The sequence below is a fragment of the Fulmarus glacialis genome, unplaced genomic scaffold (genome assembly GCF_000690835.1).
Source record: "Fulmarus glacialis isolate BGI_N327 unplaced genomic scaffold, ASM69083v1 scaffold36898, whole genome shotgun sequence".
NCBI lineage: Eukaryota > Metazoa > Chordata > Aves > Procellariiformes > Procellariidae > Fulmarus > Fulmarus glacialis.
In genome coordinates, this window is record NW_009229509.1 from 1 (window position 1) to 258 (window position 258).

General features: G+C 69.4%; 1 protein-coding gene across 1 annotated transcript in view; it reads left to right on the forward strand.

The window, feature by feature from the left end:
• Nucleotides 1-32: 32 nt before the first annotated feature.
• The window catches only part of CRH (corticotropin releasing hormone), a 653-nt gene continuing 427 nt past the window's right edge, over nt 33-258 (forward strand). Inside the window, exon 1 of the mRNA XM_009583881.1 lies at nt 33-194. Coding sequence (XP_009582176.1) covers nt 33-194 — 162 coding nt within the window. The remainder of the gene's footprint in view (nt 195-258) is intronic.

Sequence of the window (258 nt, forward strand, 5' to 3'; positions counted from 1 at the left end):
CCCGTCTGCCCCCGCAGGTTTGGGCCCCGACCATGAAGATCCCGCTGCTGGTCTCCACGGGAATCCTGCTGGTCGCCCTCCTGCCCTGCCAGGAGTGCAGAGCCCTCAGCAAGAGCCCGGTAGCCGCCCACGGGGCTCTGCACCAGCCAGATTTCTTCCGGCAGCAGCAGCAGCAGCAGCAGCAGCAGCAGAGCCCCTCGCCCTGTGACGCTGCAGCGAGCTACGGAGGAGGCAGCGCAGGGCAGGGAGGCTCCGACC